This window comes from Lagenorhynchus albirostris, chromosome 19, assembly GCF_949774975.1.
Source record: "Lagenorhynchus albirostris chromosome 19, mLagAlb1.1, whole genome shotgun sequence".
NCBI lineage: Eukaryota > Metazoa > Chordata > Mammalia > Artiodactyla > Delphinidae > Lagenorhynchus > Lagenorhynchus albirostris.
The window spans coordinates 56,623,409-56,640,801 of NC_083113.1; the positions used below are offsets into that span (position 1 = coordinate 56,623,409).

The 17,393-nt window shown below is 53.8% G+C and overlaps 1 protein-coding gene across 4 annotated transcripts in view; it reads right to left on the bottom strand.

Moving 5' to 3' along the window:
- Window positions 1–6,499: 6,499 nt before the first annotated feature.
- Window positions 6,500–17,393, bottom strand: part of ZDHHC7 (zinc finger DHHC-type palmitoyltransferase 7) — a 33,788-nt gene continuing 22,894 nt past the window's right edge. For 2 of the 4 annotated variants that reach the window (XM_060129708.1, XM_060129709.1), the window contains 4 exons: window positions 11,335–11,459; window positions 10,431–10,527; window positions 9,911–9,992; window positions 8,322–9,220 (listed from right to left, as the gene is read on the bottom strand). In XM_060129708.1, the coding sequence (XP_059985691.1) occupies window positions 8,799–9,220; window positions 9,911–9,992; window positions 10,431–10,527; window positions 11,335–11,459 (726 nt within the window). In that variant the 3' untranslated portion in view covers window positions 8,322–8,798. Of the gene's footprint in view, window positions 7,936–8,292; window positions 9,221–9,910; window positions 9,993–10,430; window positions 10,528–11,334; window positions 11,460–17,393 lie in introns of those variants that run through there. The other 2 variants (XR_009536904.1, XM_060129710.1) reach the window with 2 other exon arrangements.

Sequence of the window (17,393 nt, forward strand, 5' to 3'; positions counted from 1 at the left end):
ATATGCTTTGCGGTTCAAACCCTGAACTGAAGATATTATCGAAAAAACCTCGGTGAAGGTTTTATTGTTCTCGACTCCTCTGTTTATTCAAGAAGTTATTTTTTTTTTTTTTACTGTTTTTACTTTAAAAAATAAAAACAGAGAAGGATCTAGGTTAGAAAAAAGTGCTTTTATTCTAGCCAAAACGCCCGTGGGGAATCCCTCCTTTCTCCCTACCTGTGACAACCTGGGCACATCCTGTAACCTTGAAGAAACTCAGTTGTTTTGGTCTATAAAATGGGTACACTGTTACCTGCCTGAAGGTCGTAGGGAAAATGCAATCAGATCATGTATAGGAAGGCATTTTGGAAACCGGAAACGTCAGAACTGCGTCCTGGCGATCATTACTATTCTTTAACCTTGCACTTGGAGCTCTTCTTGGAACTCGAGCAAGTTCTTCCAGCCTGGGGCGGGTGCTGGTTTGTCGGAGGGCTGGTGGCTGCCTGTGAGCCTCAGCCTCCTGGTGCCCACGGGCCTGTCGAGCTTGGCCGTCCCACGCCGGGCACCTGCTCGGGAGAGGATATCGGGGCTGGTGCGCCTGTGGACTCTGGAGAACACTGTCTCGAGTGAGCCAGAGCTTGTGTACCCAAAGGACCATGTCCGCCTCAAAGTGGGCCCCGGCCACCTCCGCACTGATTTGATGATGTCTCCGGACCTTAAGACAGGCCTGCCACTTAGGGGAAGTGGCTTCAGAGCTGGGTGACCCCTTCCTCGGGGTGGCTGGGAAGCAGCCAGGGTCACTGCAGGGCGGCAGGTCAGCGAGGACCGCCCTGCGCTGCCGCAGGTCTCACCAAACTCCAGCAGCAGCCGGGATGCTAGCTCTGCAGGACTGCTACTCTCCCCTGCCACGTGACCCCGCCGAAGGGCGCCCCCCCCCACTGACCGACGCGTTTCCTGCTTAAATAATCGGCCTTTTCTTGCCTTTTCCTTCGGCCTGTATGAGCCGTGTCACCGTCCAGGCTTGTCTCGTTAAGCCGCAGGCTGTCCTCAGAATGAGGAGGCTCTAAACACCCTTCTAAAGTAGACGGCAAGCGGCTCAGCTCAGTAGCCTGCTTTCTGGGTCATGTACTCAAAAACACTTTATTCTACAAACCTATGAGGACTTAAAAATTGAGATTTTCTGAAAGGCTCGTCACCTCAGCAAATCCAAATGCTCTCCTTGCCCTCTGTTCCCCTCCTGTTTCGACTTTATACGGACGTGCCTGTGTGCCCGTGCATGTCATCCTGACGCAGGAGCGTAACCGAGGGTGGTCCTCTTCGCTCACACAAGCGAAATACTTTCAACGTTGCCAAATGGTTAATACTTTGACTGCGCAGCTACCATAGGGTAATTAACGCTTCCCATGTTGGCTGACATCTAGACTTTGCTACTCAAAGTGTGGGCCACGGACCAGCAGCAACAGCACCACCAGGAGTTGGTTAGAAATGCAGAGTCTCAGGCCGCACCCAGGACCTGCTGAATCAGAATCTAAAGTTTACCCGGATGCAGGGAATTTGTGTGTCCATGAAAGTGTCAGTGTGTAAAATGTTGGATGTATTTGGACGACACGGTGATGTCCTCACGAGAAGAAGGCCTTGCAGGGCGTTCACTTCTGTGGGTTCTCGTGTGTGAACGACTCTTGAGAAGAACCTGGGGGCTTTAGGGACCCGAGTAAATGTAAGCGCTTGCTCCCAGCTCATCTCCAGTCAGCCTGCAAAGTCGTGCTGCTTTGGGATGTTCCAGCACTGGAAAAGAAATCACAACCATAGAGCCAAGTGTCTCTGGCCCACCTGGGTGGAGAGAGGAGATGACCAAAAAATGGGCCGGATGTTTTTAGGAACGATGGGCCGACGCCACAGGAAGGGAGACGGCATAACGGTGGCAACACCAAGTTTCATGAGTTGGAATTAAATGACGTCATCGCTGATTCCTGCAGCTGTTTAGTCTTACCCGGAGTTGCTGTGTTTGTGTTACTTGGAAAACGTGTGGTGACCATGTGACCTGCAACCAGGTCACCGTTCCTGCGGCGCCATCTTTAAAGCTCTGGGAGGTCCACGTGGTCTGGAGCAGCTCGTCACCCTTGGTCTGGGGCTGGGTAGGAGCCTTCATTTCTCCCTTCTCGACTCGTTCCACACGATGTCCTCAAGGACGACGGTGAGAACGAGGAGATGCAATAAAAGAAGAAGCATAATTAAACCCCAAATGTGTCATTTGGTTTGAACATTGCTTCTTTATCAATTTGAGGTCTCAAGTACCTCCCCCCAAAATTCCTCAAAACAAAGTATGTGCCACTAATGCTTGCATTGGCGACCCCCAGAGCAGTGATACCGACCATTAACTCTCTACCAGACCCACCACAGCACTCACCTCGGCTGGCGTTTTCAAGTGCTGTGCTGTTTCTTCGTGGTTTAGTCTTGGTAGGTTTCTGATTCTAGGAATTGATCCTCCTCTTCTGGGTTATCCAGTTTGCAGGCCCGTAATTGTTCGTAGTGGTCTCTTGTGACCATTCTTCTTCCTCTGGCATCGGTTATAATGTCTAGTTTTTCATCTCTAGTCTTATTAAGTCTGCACAGACTTATAACTAATACGGAGATTGAGTCAGTGATCAAAAATCTCCCAACAAAGTCAAGTCCAGGAATAGTGGCTTCACTGGTAAAGTCCACCAAACATTTAAGGAAGAATTAATGCCATTCCTTCTCAAACTCATTCAAAAAACTGAAAAGGTGGAAACACTTCCAAAGTGATTTTATGATACCAAAGCCAACGACACCACAAGAAAAAACTACAGGCCAATATCCCTGATGAACATGGATGCAAAAATCCTCCATAAAACACCAACAAACTGAATCCAGCAGCACACTGAAAGAATCGTATGCCATGGCCAAGTGGGATTTAGCTTTGGAATGCAAGGATGTTTCAACAAACAAAAATCAATTAATGTGATATACCATATTAACCGAATAAAAGATAAAAGATACGATCGCCTCTATAGAAGCAAAAAAAAAAAAAAGCATTTGACAAAATTCAACCCCCTTTCATGATAAAAACTCTCAACAAGCTAGGAATAGAAGGCAAGTAACTCAACATAATAAAGGCTATATATAAAAACCCCACAATTAATATCATACTCAATGGTGAAAAACTGAAAGCTTTTCCTCTAAACCAGAAACAAGGCAAGGATGCCCGCTCTCACCTCTTCTGTTTAACATAGTACTGGAAGTCCCAGCCAGAGCAGTTAGGCAAGAAAAAGAAGTAAAAGGCATTCAAATTGGAAAGGAAGAAATAAAACTGTCCCTGTTGGCAGACAACATAATGTTGGAAACTCTAAAGATGCCACCAAAAAACTGCTAAAACTAATAAATTCAGTAAAGTTGCAGAATACAAAATCAGCGTGCAAAAATCAGTGGCATTTCTATACCCTAACCACAAACTGCCTGAAGGAAATTAGGAAAACAATCCTGTTTACAATGGCACCAAAAAGAATAAAATACTTAGGAATAAACTTAACTAAGGAGGTAAAAGACTTGTATACTGAAAACTACAGAACGCTTATCAAAGAAATTAAAGAAACAAACAAATGGAAAGACATCCATGTTTCTGGACTGGAAGACTTAATATTGTGAAAATGTCCATATTACTCAAATATATCTATAGATTCAGCACAATCCCTATCAAAATCCCAACAGTATTTTTTACAGAAATAGAGAAAACTCTAAAATTCATATGGAACCACAAAAGATCACAAAGAGCCAAATCACTCTTGAGAAAGAACAAAGCTAGAGGCCTCACACTTTCTAGATTCAAAATATATCACAAAGCTGTTGTAATCAAAACAGTATGGTACTGGCATGAAGACAAACATATAGACCAATGGAACAGAATACAGAGCCCAGAAATAAAACCACGTGTGTACGGTCAACTGGTCTTCAACAAGGGTGCCAGTGTTACACGATGGGGAAAGGACAGTCTCTTCAGCAAGTGATTTTTAGAAAACTGCACGTCCACACATCTTACACCACAGAGACTGGACCCTTACCTTACACCGCACATAAAACACATCAACTCCAAGTGGGTCAGATTTAAGAGGCCTGAAACTCATAGCATAGCACACAGGGGTTGAAAACAGTGTCCATACAACCTGTGCATGGATGTTTATGGCAGCTTTACTCATCATTGCCAAAACTTGGAGGCAAGCACGATGCCCTTAGGTGGACGAATGGATAAACTGTGGCACAGCCAGAGAGTGGAATACTATTCAGCACTAAAGAGAAATGCCCTGTCAAGCCGTGAAAAGAAACGGAGGAACCTTAAAGGCATATTACTGTGTGAAAGAAGCCAATCTGAAAAGGCTACTTTATGGTTCCAACTCTTTGAGATTGTGGAAAAAGGCAAAACTATGAAGACAGTAAAAAGATCAGAGGTTGCCAGTGTGGGCAAGGGAGTGGAGGGATAGGTAGGCAGAGCACAGAATATTTCTAGGGCACTGAAAATACTCGGAGTGCTGCCATAATGGAGGATACACAGCATCAGGCAGTTGTCCAAACTCATGGAATGTACACCACCAAGAGTGAACCTAATGTAACTGTGGACTCTGGGTGGTGATGACGTGTCAGTGTAGGTTCATCAGCTCATCAGTGACAAGTGCACCATCTGGCGGAGACGCTGACAGCGCGGGGAGGCTGTGCGTGTGTGGGGACAGCGGGTATGTGGGAACTCTCTCTACCTTCCTCTCAATTATACTGTGCACCTTAAACTGCTCTTAAAAAAGCAGTCTTTTATAAAACTCTTGGAAATTAAAACTATCACAGCCTGAATAAAATATCCAATAGAAGAGATAGAAGACAAAGTTAGGTATATTTTCCAGAAAACAGAGGAGACAATGAGAGGAAATCAGAGTAGAGTCTAGGCAGCCCAATGCGTAAAAGTCAGAAAAATAAGAAACTGGAGAGGGTGAAACTCCCAAAGACAGAACACGGCAGTCTTTTTTTTTTTTTTTTTAACTTTATTTATTATTGGCTGTTGGGTCTTCGTTGCTGCGCGCAGGCTTTCTCTAGTTGCGGCGAGCAGGGGCTACTTTTCTTTGCGGTGCGTGGACTTCTCATTGTGATGGCTTCTCTTGTTGTGGAGCACAGGCTCTAGGCACGCGGGCTCAGTAGCTGTGGCTCGCGGGCTCTAGAGCTCAGGCTCAGTAGTTGTGGTGCACGGGCTTAGTTGCTCTGCAGCATGTGGGATCTTCTCGGACCAGGGCTCGAACCTGTGTCCCCTGCATTGGCAGGCGGATTCTTAACCACTGTGCCACCAGGGAAGCCCCTGGAACACAGCACTTTTGTCAGAACCGAGGAGCACGTGTCTAAGGTGGAAAGGGTCCACCAAGCATTGGCATCAAGGCAGAGGACTGTTGACTTTGAGGAACCAAGGACTAAAAAGAAGATAGTGAAGGCTTCCTGAGTTAAAAAAAAAAAAAAAGTCGTCTGAGACAGGAACCGGAAGTTCCCAGACCCTCTCGGCGGCAAAACTGGGAGGCCGCAGTGGGGTCTCCAAAGTGCACAGAGACCCCGTCATTTCCACGCCTGCCATCAGTCCTGGGGCGGAGCCATTCCTTCCGTAAAGATCAGCACCCGGCTCGGGGAGCGCTCGCTGACCCAGCCGCACACCTGCAGTTGGCCGTGACGTCCCTGTGTCCTGTGCGGGGAGCGATCCGGTTTCCTACTGGACCCTCAGGCAACACTGCGGGCAGCTGGCCTGTCACTGCAGCCTCCAGAATGCTACTTCGGGGTCAACGAGGATTTTACGGGCACCCCGCCCCCCGTTCCCGGGCTCTTCCCAGGCCGTCTCCCCGTCAGGATACTTCTCTCTGCTTAAGCTGCGAAACCCAAATCTAACGGAAGACGGGATTCAGCCACCTTCCTAGTTGGGTCATCTTTTCATTTTCCATTTTAATGCAGACGTCATCTGAGATGAGCCCATAAAACATTCCAACAGGAAGAACACAGAACCGCGGCACAATTCTGCAGAGCCACAGACACAAGCCTGAGGGCGGCTGCCGGCGCAGCGGCGTGCTCGGGGGCGCGTCTGCAAGGCCGGCCAGTGCCTCCCTACGTGGCGGCCACCCTCGCCTCGCCTCGCCTCTCTGGGTCCCTCCCTTGACTGCCAAGTACTAGACACACTGTTGAATGAAGTTGTGGGCACCTGAGATGCTGGATGGAAGAGCGTGATCTTTACAATTTTTATTTCCAAGCGCACTAAAAAAATGAAGGGATGTTTAGGACAAAGCTAAGTGAGATCAGTTGCGTCGACTGGAAGTAAAATGTTAAATGTGGAGACGGCGACCTTTGGGAGAGCGGCTCACTTGTCCCCGGCGAGGATGGGGCTCTGGAAGCAGCAGGGGGGACCGCAGCGGCCCGGGTGCCGGTGTCAGAGCCGAGCACGGAAACACGCCAACGACCCACCAAGAACCGCGCCACTGAACAAAGGGCTGGAGAATGTCAACTGGTGGCTTTATTTCTTAAAAAAGTTACATTGAAAGAAGAGGTTGAAAAGTCAAGTATACTTGATTTGCACGTATTTGCCAAGTCTCACAGGATTCAACCACTTTGATAATTGTTTTTATTGATAACCAGGATATACATATGAAAAGCCTCACATTGAAGCCCAATACACACGTCCAACCCAGACGACAGATGCTGCAGAACAGTCTCGGGAAACCCATCAGTCTCCTGTTCTGTTAGTCCTCCGGCTGCGACTCGGCGCCCCCCGTCACAGCCCACGTCCTGCAGTGACTGAGTCCATTTCACACCCGTCCCACAGCTCGCTTACTCAGCTAGACTGTTGTCCAATAGGCCCTTTGTGGTTCTGCACCAGCAGTGGTAGAAACCCTGATCAGGACAGGGGACGGGTTAATGCAAACGAAAGCAAAACAGCTCACAGATGAGCAGAGAGGCGTGGAGACCAGGAGGGAGACGCCCACTCTTCTCAGCGTGGGACGTGGGCTCAGGGGACACCCCCCCCCCAAGACCTTGTCAGAGATGGCTTCCTCCTCAGTCCCGCGAAACACCGACAAACCAGGCAAGTTTAAGGCGAGTCCCCAGGGAGGGGAGCTGTTTGCTTTCTGGCATAATTTTAAGCTCTGCACCAAGGGTCCTATTTTATCGCTTGTGACGTGGGTAAAGAAACAAAATGATGCCCCAAAAAGGTAAAAACTGAAAAATCAAACAAGCTGTCGCCATCCTGAATAGTCTGCAAGCGAGGCCCACGGGGCCCAGGGGCTCCTGCCTCGCGGCCCCCTCACCTCGTCGGGGCCGCGTGCGCCCCCTGCAGGCCATCTGCGTGAGCATCAGGCTGCAGGTGCCAGGCCGCCACAGACGCTGCTCTCCTTTCACGGAGGGGCCGTTTACACGCTGCTCATTTGGCCAGAACCAGACAGGTCAGTGCCAAAGCCCTCTCACGCACTCAAGATTTTTGTAAAAAAAAATTAAAACAGGAGGGCAACAGAAGACCACACAGGAATGATTGTTCTTTGGATTGAGATATTCTCCAATATGCAATACATTCATAGTAAACCCCACGGGAGGGGGGACCCCGCGCAGCTCTCCCCTCTTCCCTGAAACGTCGGTTTCTAAAAAATAGCTTGTCTGTGGCACACGCCCATAACGTGTTATGTTGCCTGAACAACACGGCCCACTTTAAAACACACGTGCACGCACACACACAGACACACGTGGACTTGCCCACAGGGTCAGGGCCCACCAGCCCCGGGCGGGGAGCGAACCTGCAGCCCTGATGCTCCGTGCAGCGCCTGCGGCTCCTGCATCCAGGCCCCTCCTGGACCGAGGCGGACCCTCGGGAATCACGGGGCCAGCGGGAGCTCCCCGAAGCCACCAGCCGCAGAATTCCTGGTCACTGGCTTGGCTCGTTTTCTTCATGAGTGAGAAAAGCAGCTCAGCACACAGGATTTTAATAACCCGTGTAACAACCCACGAAACTTCTTAGAAAATGCCAAGTACGTTAACAGAACTCCTAACTGTGCAGGAAGATAATGACATTCGGCTTCTCCGCGCGGCCACGTCCCTTTGTTACTGGACGGTGACACGGATCAGAGTGCCACCCAGTTAGTGTGGGAACTCCGCCATCTGTGACCGGAAACGTATAAACTCTGCTTGCTGCAAGCAACTGCTCTCCACTTGCCCTACTGGCCACAGATGAGCTGCTGATACCCTTTCCGACCCCAAATAGATAAAGTCCGTGAACAAGTCCCAGCACGATGAGAGCCTCACACTGAGAACTCGGGGCCCCCTTTCCTAGGTCTCGTCTGCAGTCGCCTGAATCGGAAGCCGACGAAGGGGTTCATCCAGAGCAGCGAGGGGGGGCCCCCAAAGACGGACTTCATCCCTTCCCACCGCAGCCTCCGCTCCCACGTCGGCTTCTCACTCTTCAGCCTCTCAATCTCCTGCGGGAGAAAGAAAAGCAAGTGGGCGGCAGCGCCAGGAAAACCCGCAGCAGGTACGGGTCAGGCGAGCGGTGACAACAGGGGAAGCACCGCCAGACTCACACGCCCCTCCCTCCGCACGTGGGAACGAGGCGTCGGGGTCAGCAGCGGGGGCTCTCCTGGCACCAGCCCCGCGGCCCCCGAGCACAGCCAGGCTGCAGCCACCAGCGGGGTGGACAGCCTAGGCAGCCTCAGAGGCAAAGGGGGAGCCAGCCCTCCGGGCCAGGATTGTCTTTTTTTCCACATACTATATTATTACAAATGCTGATGAAGCGCCTGCTCTGGGCCTTCAGTTCAAAGACATGAAGGCGACCAGCTCCCTGCAGCTGCCAGGGGGCGGGGCCTCCTAGAAACGGAATGTACCGGCTCTCCCCGCCTGGCTCTGTTGACTCTCACATCACAGGTACGCTGGAAACCCGAGCTGCTCGCAGCGAGGGGGGCGCGTGCAGTGATGCTGTCGCGGCCCCTCGGGGCTGCCCCGTCCACCTCCCGGGTAACGCGCGGGCCCCGCTGTCCAGAGCAGTGCTGCCCGCCGACTCGTGCCCGCACGAAGGCCGCAGCAGACACAGCAGACGAGGAGCGTACCGTTTCATCATTGCATATGGAGTGGATCTGGGTGCCGAACATCACTGCGGTGAAAGTGAAAAACAGCAGACCCTCAAGGCACAGGAAGATCAGCAGGATCACAGTGACTGGAGGTGAGAAACCACTGCATTCTGTGAACGAGAAGAGCTGGCTGTGGCCGGACATCGGAGCGCGGCGAGCGGCCCCGGCTCTGTGCCGCCCTCAGGCCGGCGTACACGGAGGAAGGAGCTCGTTTCGTAAACAGGCACACGCGCTGTCCACCAGGGGCGGGAGGCAGCCCTGCCAGGCAAGAACCCACACCACCACTTCCTGGTCGGCAGATGCGGAAGGTTCTGTATTACCCCGCTTTCTGCTGAGACTGTATTCGTGTACAGCACTGCGTACTAAGATACAGCAAAAGCCAGAAAAGATGAGAGTCGCGTGTGCCTACACCTGTGAGCAGGCCGCACACCCAAGGCCAGGGCCGCCCAGCTCGCGCCTGCCTGGCTACACTCGCGGGGCGACTCGTACTCAGCCATGCACGCTCGACCAGCCAGAGCACACACAGGCCTGCTGGGAACAATACGCATTCTCACCCAGTCTCAAAAATCTGCAAGGTGCAGAAACTATTAGCTGACTAAGGAAGACCAAGTGTATGTACATGGCTTCATTATAGCAAAATGGCAGTGTGAGAACTGTCCCCATACTCTTTTCTTAAAAAGCTCATTTAACTCCTAAAATAACCAAGACGATTTCCTTCGAAACTGGAGGATCCCTTCTTCCTCTGCCTCCCCTCTCCCCCCACAGCGTGCACGTGCAGGGGGGCCTGCACCTGCACTTACCAGTCCACTGCCCTCGGACGCAGGCGACGAACTGCAGCCCGCAGAGCACGAGCGCGTGCACGGACGCCAGCGCGATGTACATCTGCGGGGAGACACCCATTAGCCCATGCGAGGACGAAAGGCCGCTGAACCGTACGTTTACTCCTGATCTCATGGGTCAGTGAAAATGAGTGAGGGAAGGCGTAACGGCAGCAGTTGACATCCGCCTTGCCAGGACCACACTGGACCAAGTACAGAAATCCACATGGGGAAATACGTTCTACCACTTCAGCAAGAACCTATTAACAACTGGGGTTCAAGGTATCTGGGAGAGAATTAAATCACAGTAAAACACCCAGAATAACACAAGCAACGTACACTCATCTGGTGGACTACTTCCTACCAGTGACAGCACAGGTATAATTTGAGTCCCAGAGAAGAGGCTGCAGGGCTGACGTCAGAATAAACTTACTCGCTCCAGGTAAGATTCCAGATAAAGAACTTAGTACAAGTCACTCACTCCATGAGTATCTTTACTCACAGTGAAGAGCACGAAAAATCTCTGATTCTTTTCTCCGACACAGTTGTTCACCCAGGGGCAGTGATGATCCATTTTCCGAATACATCTTTTGCAAATACTGAAAAGGAGCAGTTAGATTTTCACTATTCCACGCTCGGAGGAAACACCGCCCAATGAAGACAGTACTGGGAAGAAGCCACCCAGGGGGCCTCCTGCCCTGTGGAAGGGGTCGCTGCAGGGGCTGGGGCTCAGGCTGCACCTGCAAAGGGTTCCATCCAGTGGTGGGTGTTCACACTGCCTGGGGAAGGGGTCCCAGCAGCACTGGGTTCTCTGGCTGCACCGGGGAAGGGCTCCCTCCAGTGGTGGGCACTTGGACTGCACTATGAAGGGTGTCTGCAGATTGGGCACTCAACATGCCCTGGGGAAGCCGTGCCTGCAGTAGTGGGGGGCTCAGCCCCAAGTGAGGGGCTACAGCAGTGGTGGGTCTATGGCTGCTGGGGAAGCGGTCCCTCCAGTGGTGGGTACTCAGGCTTCCCTGGGGCAGGGATTCCAGCAGTGCCCGGTACTCTGGCTGCCCTGAGGAGAGGGTCCCTCAGTGGTGGGTGCTCGGGTTGCCTAAGGAAAGGGGTCCCCATAAGGGTGGGTGTGGGTGAACAGACTGCCCTGGGGAAGAAATCCTTCAGCGTGGGCTCTGGCTGTGCCGGGGAAGGGGCCCCTCCAGTCGTGGGCACACGGGCTTCCCTGGGGCAGGGGTCCCAGCACTGGTGGATGCACTGGCTGCCGCAGATAAGGGGTCCCTGCAGTGCTGGGTGCTCTGGTTGCCCTGGCAAAGGTGTCCCTTCAGTAATGGGTGCTCGGGTCACCCTGGGGAAGGGGTCCCTGCAGTGATGGGCACTCGGGTTCCCCTGGGGGAGGGCCGCCATACCTGCAGTGGTGGGCGCGCTCGGGCTTGATACAGCAGCACTTGGGGCATTTGTAGATCACTTCTCCAGGCTTCAGCTGCAAACTCTCCATGTATTCCTTAGTAGCATTCCCTTTGGGTACTGCCCCCTATGGTTTAATAACAGTGTATTTTAGCTGGGCGGAAGGAAACATCAGTGAATTTAGGAATTAGTCTTGGGTGTTATGTACCATGATATAATTTATCATGCTGCAGTTGCCACTTACATTAATATGAAAAATAACTATTACTCAGGCAGGACCAGAAGTTTTATTTTTCATGAAAAATAACATGCTTTAAAATGAATTCAAAATATAGAGTGCGTCATCCTTCATAAGGCGAGTCACCTGGGTTTTTCAAACTTCATGCAGGACGTGCCAGAGGTGAGGTGTGTTTGGAAGCCACTCCGGCCCCAGGGCAGCTGGCGTCCCCAGGGTGCGCACACTTCCTGACACACAGGTTTCCTATCAGCGGCAGCAGGGAGTGCTGAACAAAGCAGTCTCAAAAAGGACTTTATCTTGTGTGTTTGAAGTTGCCAACCTAATCAGGAGCCGTCACACACGAGCCCCAAGCACCCCCCTCCCCCAGGCGTCCGGGCCCAGGGGCAGGAACAGCGGGGCTGTAAGAGTGTGTCTGCAGGAGCCCTGAGCGCTAGGGGAGCTTGAGAGGGACCAAGAATCTGGAAATGGGAGCAAGAGCCGGACAGCCCCGCACACGGGAGGGCAGCGGGCCCGAGTAGGCTGCAGAGGGGGAGGAATTGTTCTCTGGGCAGTGGAGACAGGCAGTGGAAATCACGTTTGGAAGATCATTCTGGGCACCATGGCCTGTGGAGAAGGCCAGGACCCCGTTTCTGTGCCCCATGGAGCCTGTCCTTCACACAGAAATGCACGTTTCTGGAGAAGGAGCCCCACTGGGAGGGAGGAGTAGAGCAGGGGCGCAGTGACAGGAGGGCACGGGGAGATGGGGGCGCAGTGACAGGAGAGCACGGGGAGACGGGGGCGCAGTGACAAGAGGGCACGGGGAGACGGGGGCGCAGTGACAGGAGAGCACGGGGAGACGGGCGCAGTGACAAGAGGGCACGGGGAGACGGGGGCGCAGTGACAGGAGAGCACGGGGAGACGGGGGCGCAGTGACAAGGCACGGGGAGATGGGGCGCAGGGCACGGGGAGACGGGGGCGCAGTGACAGGAGAGCACGGGGAGACGGGGGCGCAGTGACAGGAGGGCACGGGGAGACGGGGGCGCAGTGACAGGAGGGCACGGGGAGACGGGGGCGCAGTGACAGGAGGGCACGGGGAGACGGCAGGCACACCACTGGCAGCAGGAGCTGCGCTGGAGCTCTTGAAAGCCCACTGTCTGGCTGCCCGAGCCAACCTCTGCAGGGCCAGGGCCGACACCCACATCTGCAAAACCCAGCAGGCACGTGTGGAGACCCAGGACAACTGGCTCCAAGGCCCCCGGGGAGCCGGAGAGGCGGCCCTGTCACCAGCAGGAGTGAGGTCCCACAACGTGCCCCAGGTTCAGGGGGCAGTACAGGAAGGGCTGCAGGCAAAATGGGAAGGTTCACTGCCCGACCCTCCCCTGCAGCTGACTGCCCTCCAGATGGGCACCGGTCAGTCCCCCATCCTAACACAGGGAAGCTGCTGTGGTCAAGATCCTGGCCTTAACATGCCACCTGTCTCCTTAATCTACAGTGTAAAAAAAGTTCAGGGTTTAAAGGTTCATTTTTGAGAATTCACATCAGAAGGTCAGGTCCAGCATTTTACTCAATTTTCCCAACACCCTCTGGAGTCTTTCTTGTCCCTCAACCAAGCCAGGACCCCAGCCCGCCCCACGCCTACCGCCGGCCCCGTGACACTGTTCTGACTTCAGGAGCTCCCACCTTGTACAGCCGCTCCTGGTGACAGCTCGGGTCACACGTTTCATAAGACGATGGAATGGAGCAGGTTTAGCCACACACACGCTGCTTCCACAGTAAAACACGTGACCTGACACTTCTGCGGAGCACGGCACCCCACGCTGCCCGCTGGTTGGAGAGCGCTCCTGCGATGCTCACGGAGGACAGGTGTGCATCTCGAGGGGGAGACACGTCGGATAACACGTAACAACCAGCCCACGTGGAGATGACGGTATCTTCTGGTCCTTCTTGCGGCTCAGAGCCCTGGGCAGGCAGCCCGTCTCCCACAGTGCCTCTCGATGACTCACCGAGGTCCCCGCGGCTGGCGATCTACACTTCGATTCCGTAGTCCGATGTGCTCTCGCAGGCCAGACGCGGAGCAGAAGGGCGGGCCCGGGTCCGCTCAGCACCGGGTCTCACCAGGTCACACCAGAGGAGCGCCCGCTTCCTCGGCACCCGTGGGCCCCTCTTCGCTCCATCAAAGAAACCTTCCGAACAGGTGAGGCACGTTCCTCAAGCTCGCGTTCGCCTTCGAACCATTTTCAGGGCATGTTTTTTCTAAGACGCATCTTGCGTGTTTCATCTGTGTCTCGCCAGGACTGTGCTCCCTGCCCTAGCCACGCCTCCTACCCCAGCACGGCCCAGACGGCTCGCCTGTGGCACAGCGTCCTCTTGACAGCTTTTCCATTCGCTGCTGCTGCTGGCGCCCGACGTCTCACACCTGCACCCACCCACCTCTGATCCGCCCTGGAGAAGGAAACCAGGTGCCCACTCTTAGGAAGAGTGCTCCCAACCACGGCATACATATATCCAGGGAAGTTATGATTTGCAAAGCACATTTCCCCCCCCATATCTTTCCATCTTGACGCCCTGGTTCCCTCCCTGTCACGCATCCTGGATCCCCAGGACCTGACCTAGGGGCACGAGAGTGTGGCGCTTCCCCTAGGTCTACCTGCTAATCCATGGGCAGCACAGGGGACGAGGAGCACGTTAAACCACGTACAGGGATATAAGCTGAAAACCCCAGAGCGGAAGGAGAAAAATGAGACACGTCAACCAGTCACAAAGGATAGATCTTATTTGGATCCTGATTCAAACAAAAGAATATAAAAGGACTGAGACGATGTGGAGATGTGGACTCTCACTGAACACAGTAAGGAATTCTTCAACCGCTCCACAGGAGCCACTGGCGTTGTAGCCATGCTTTTATAAAGAAGAGCCCTTCTGGGACTTCCCTGGTGGCTCAGGGGTTAAGAATCCGCCTGCCGATGCAGGGGTCGAGCCCTGGACGGGAAGATCCCACATGCCGCGGAGCAACTGAGCCCGCGCGCCACAGCTACTAAAGCCCGCGTGCCACAGCTACTGAGCCCACGTGCCACAACTACTGAAGCCCGCGCACCTAGAGCCCATGCTCTGCAACAAGAGAAGCCACCGCCATGAGAAGCCCGTGCACTGCAACGAAGAGTAGCCCCCGCTCGCCGCAACTAGAGAAAGCTCGCGCGCAGCAACGAAGACGCAACGCAGCCAAGAATAAAAAATAAATTTATATTAAAAAAAAAAAGAGCCCTTTTTAAAGATACACACAGTTATTTACAAATAAAGTTTTATAATGTCTGAGATGTACTTCCAAATATTCTGGGGAGGGAAAGGGAGTAGGCGAGGATATCGCTGACACGAGATTGACCACGAGGTGATAAGCAAGGTTCATGACCCTCTTCTCTCCACTTCTGTGTATAATGAAATGTCTGTAAGAAGTTAACGAAAAAGCAAGGGCTTTGGCAACGGATAACTGTTCAAACCCCAGCTTTGCCTCTTGCCAGCTGTGGGTCTCACCTTCTAATGTGATGTACGCCCACCTCCGCAAGGTGCTGGTGGGTTAATGAACGCCCAAAGGCGTCCCAGGGCGCCCGGAACAAAGGCGCCTTAGTGGGCCCTCGGCACACATCTGCTGCTAAGGCTGATGCTTGTAGAACAAGGCTGGGGACAGAGGAGAGCAGGCTCTGGGCGCGGGGCAGCGGGTGGCCTTGCACAGTCTCATGCTTCTGACACTGAGACTCGCCTCCAGAGGTGAGCTTGCCGCCTTGGGATCGATCAGCTCCCTGGTCCATCACATGTCAGAGACCCCAACTTCCTTTCTGCTCCCCCCTCAAAGTACCAATAACTTCTCAAGAAACAACCCAGGCCAGAGCCAATCCTAGCAAAGACTGACTGTTCCTAATGGCTTAGTAAAAGGACGTCCGGCAGAGAACTGGCCTCACCCGGGTGGCGTGACGGCTCTCGTTCAGCCCAGACTGGACCCCGTGTTGAAGGTGATCCTCAGAGAGGAGAAAGCAGCCGCCCCGAGGAGAGGACGGAGCAGACACCCGACCCCGCCGGCCACACAGTCTCCCCCACACGGTGCGTCTGGAACCCAGCGCTCCCAATTCCCTCTGGTGTGAGGGGCCACCGTCTTCACTAGGCGGCAGAGGGCCAGATGCCAGGAAGGACAGGGGTGCCTGGGGGCTCAGTCGGCCTCTCCCCTGCCTCCTTCCCGAGAGCTTCCCCACCCCAGTCCCAATGCCTGCCCGCGGCCAGACGCACCCCTGCCCTGGGCTCCTGACACCCCGCGGGGTGCCCTTGGTTCTATTCACACCGACTCCCGGTGGTTTCTGTAACTTGCCACTGGAGTCCTGACGTGTGGCATGGCGGAAGCAGTGACAGCCAGATGTCAAGACGGAGGACGTGAACGGACCGTCCTCCAAAGACCTACAAACGGCCGAGAAGCCCAGCATCGTTAGTCATCAGGGAAATGCAAATCAAAACACAATGGGGTACCACCTCACAGCCGTCAGGATGGCTCTCATCAAACACATGAACATCACCTGAGGAGGTGGAGAAGCAGGACCCCGTACACTGCTGGGGGGACTCTAACGCGCTGCAGCCGCCACGAGAAACCACCCTCAGCAGTTCAGCGTCGCGTGAACATATGACACGGTACTTCCACTCCTGGGTCTCTACCCAAGAGAAACGAAACGGGTCCACACAAACCTGGTCCACAAGGGTTCACGGCAGAACTGTCCATAACAGCCAGAAAGTGGAAAGGACCCCGATGGCCACCAACTGACAATGGCTGTAAACAAAACGTGGCCCAACCCCACAGTGGAACAGTCTTCAGCCGTGAAGAGGAACGAAGCCCTGACAGTGCGCGGTGTGGGTGAGCCCTAGGAACCTCGCGCCGCGAAGGAAGCCAGACGTCAAGGCCATGTGTCCCTGTGTGATTCCATCTTTGTGATCTGTCCAGAACAGGCCAGTCCAGAGACAGAAAGTACATCAGCAGTTGCCTGGCGCTGGGGGGACCTGGGGGGGCGGGGCGGTGACAGCTAAGGGCTGCAGGGTTTCTTTTTCGGGTGATGAAAATGTCTAAAATGACTGCGGTGATGTGAATACATGAAAATTATCGAACAAAAGGGTGAATTTTGCGGAATGTGAATTAAATTTCAATTAAAAAATGCTTGCATCCAGGACTCACACCCTCCCCCACCTCACACTCCAGCCCTCAGCGCTTCCATCCAGCTTCTTGGCAGCGAAACAAGTGAAGCGAACACGCCCGGCGGGAGCAGAGGCAGCGCCCTACACACACCTGCTACCCGACCCCCGGCTCTCGGGGCTTCCTGAAGAGCTGTGAGGCCTCTTCCCGCGGGAGAGGGGCTGTAGCAGGAGCGGGACCACGGGGGGAAGGACGCCTACACTGGTCAGAAGACACAAGCACTGTGATGAGAGGGGCCCAGCCGGGTAGCCCTCCCTCCCCCGGCCCCACCGGGCACACCGCAGCCTGGCACCTGGGCACCGACGTGGTGGCCTCCTCGCCGAAACGCCTACAAACGATGGACCCAGCCCCGTTTTCAACATGCAGGAAGATGGCTGACACTACCAGCTCTTCCTACAGCGAACTTAAAGATAATAGCTAACCTGCAGCCCAAAGAAGTTAAATTAGTTGCGTGTGATTCGTAAAGTGGTGAAACCTAGATGCCACATCGCTCAGCTTTCAGTCCATACTTCAGAGAAACAAAGTATTTAAACTAGAAGGGGGGACTTCCCTGGCGGTCCAGTGGCTAAGGCTCCGTGCTCCCAGTGCGGGGGGCGTGGGTCTGACCCCTGGTCCAGGAGCTA